The 924-nt window shown below is 46.1% G+C and overlaps 1 protein-coding gene across 1 annotated transcript in view; it reads left to right on the forward strand.

The window, feature by feature from the left end:
• LOC119593500 (neuronal acetylcholine receptor subunit alpha-7-like) overlaps positions 1–924 on the forward strand; it is a 113,209-nt gene that overhangs the window by 93,079 nt on the left and 19,206 nt on the right. The window contains exon 8 of the mRNA XM_037942450.1: positions 436–684. Coding sequence (XP_037798378.1) covers positions 436–684 — 249 coding nt within the window. The remainder of the gene's footprint in view (positions 1–435; positions 685–924) is intronic.

The raw sequence follows: 924 nt of genomic DNA on the forward strand, positions 1-924 counted from the left end.
CCTGTTAAGGGTTTCTTATCTATGCATATCCTTTCTTGAACATCCCGTATGATAGTGCAAAATAAAATGTCACTAAAGCATTTTGCTTTTTTTCATTTTGTAGTGTCTTTTATATACGCAGCACTTCATTCATTTTGCTAAATCACATATAAAGTGAATGAGAAGGTTCTACATATTTTTCTTTTGAATAAACAATAAAGGAATTTCTAACTCTATTTCAAACCATTATTTTTTCCAATAAAATGCACATCAAATTAAAAATCAGAGCTCAAAAAAATACCCCTGTCAAAATTAGAAGAACATAAAATTAACCAATTTGACTTTTAAAACTCGCTTGCGTCCAGAACACAGTCCAGCCCCCTCCCTGCCGCCCTCCTCCCGCCCACGCCCTCCGCCCAGTCCCCGCGCCGCTCATGCCGCCCCTTCTCCCGACAGGAGAGGTCGTCCAAGTCGCTCCTGGCGAACGTGCTGGACATCGACGACGACTTCCGTGCGCACACGCTGCCGCACACGCACACCACCAACAACACGGCGTTCATACGCGTGCCTCACGGCGGCCACTCCGTGGATGACTCGCACCTCGTCCACACCTGCATGTCCTCCTGCACCAGAGAGCTCAACCTCATCCTCAAGGAGATCAGGATGATCACAGACAAGATGAGGAAAAAAGACGAAGACGATGAGGTGAGTTGCCGCATGCCGCCCGTGGAGTTTTGTCCAAATGAAAGCGTCCAATAATACGATAGAGGGAGTTGATGCCTGCGTGTGGCTTCGCGAGAACCCTCGGGTCTGCGGCGAGTCAGCATTGCTGTCAGTGTTGGTCGAGTAGATGCTAGCAAAATTTTGTCAGTAGTGATATCAGACGCTAAAAATAGCAGTTATATGTAACGTACATATACACATGTTTGTACGTACATATGTATG

This window comes from Penaeus monodon, chromosome 32 (assembly GCF_015228065.2).
Source record: "Penaeus monodon isolate SGIC_2016 chromosome 32, NSTDA_Pmon_1, whole genome shotgun sequence".
NCBI classification, from domain to species: Eukaryota; Metazoa; Arthropoda; class Malacostraca; order Decapoda; family Penaeidae; genus Penaeus; species Penaeus monodon.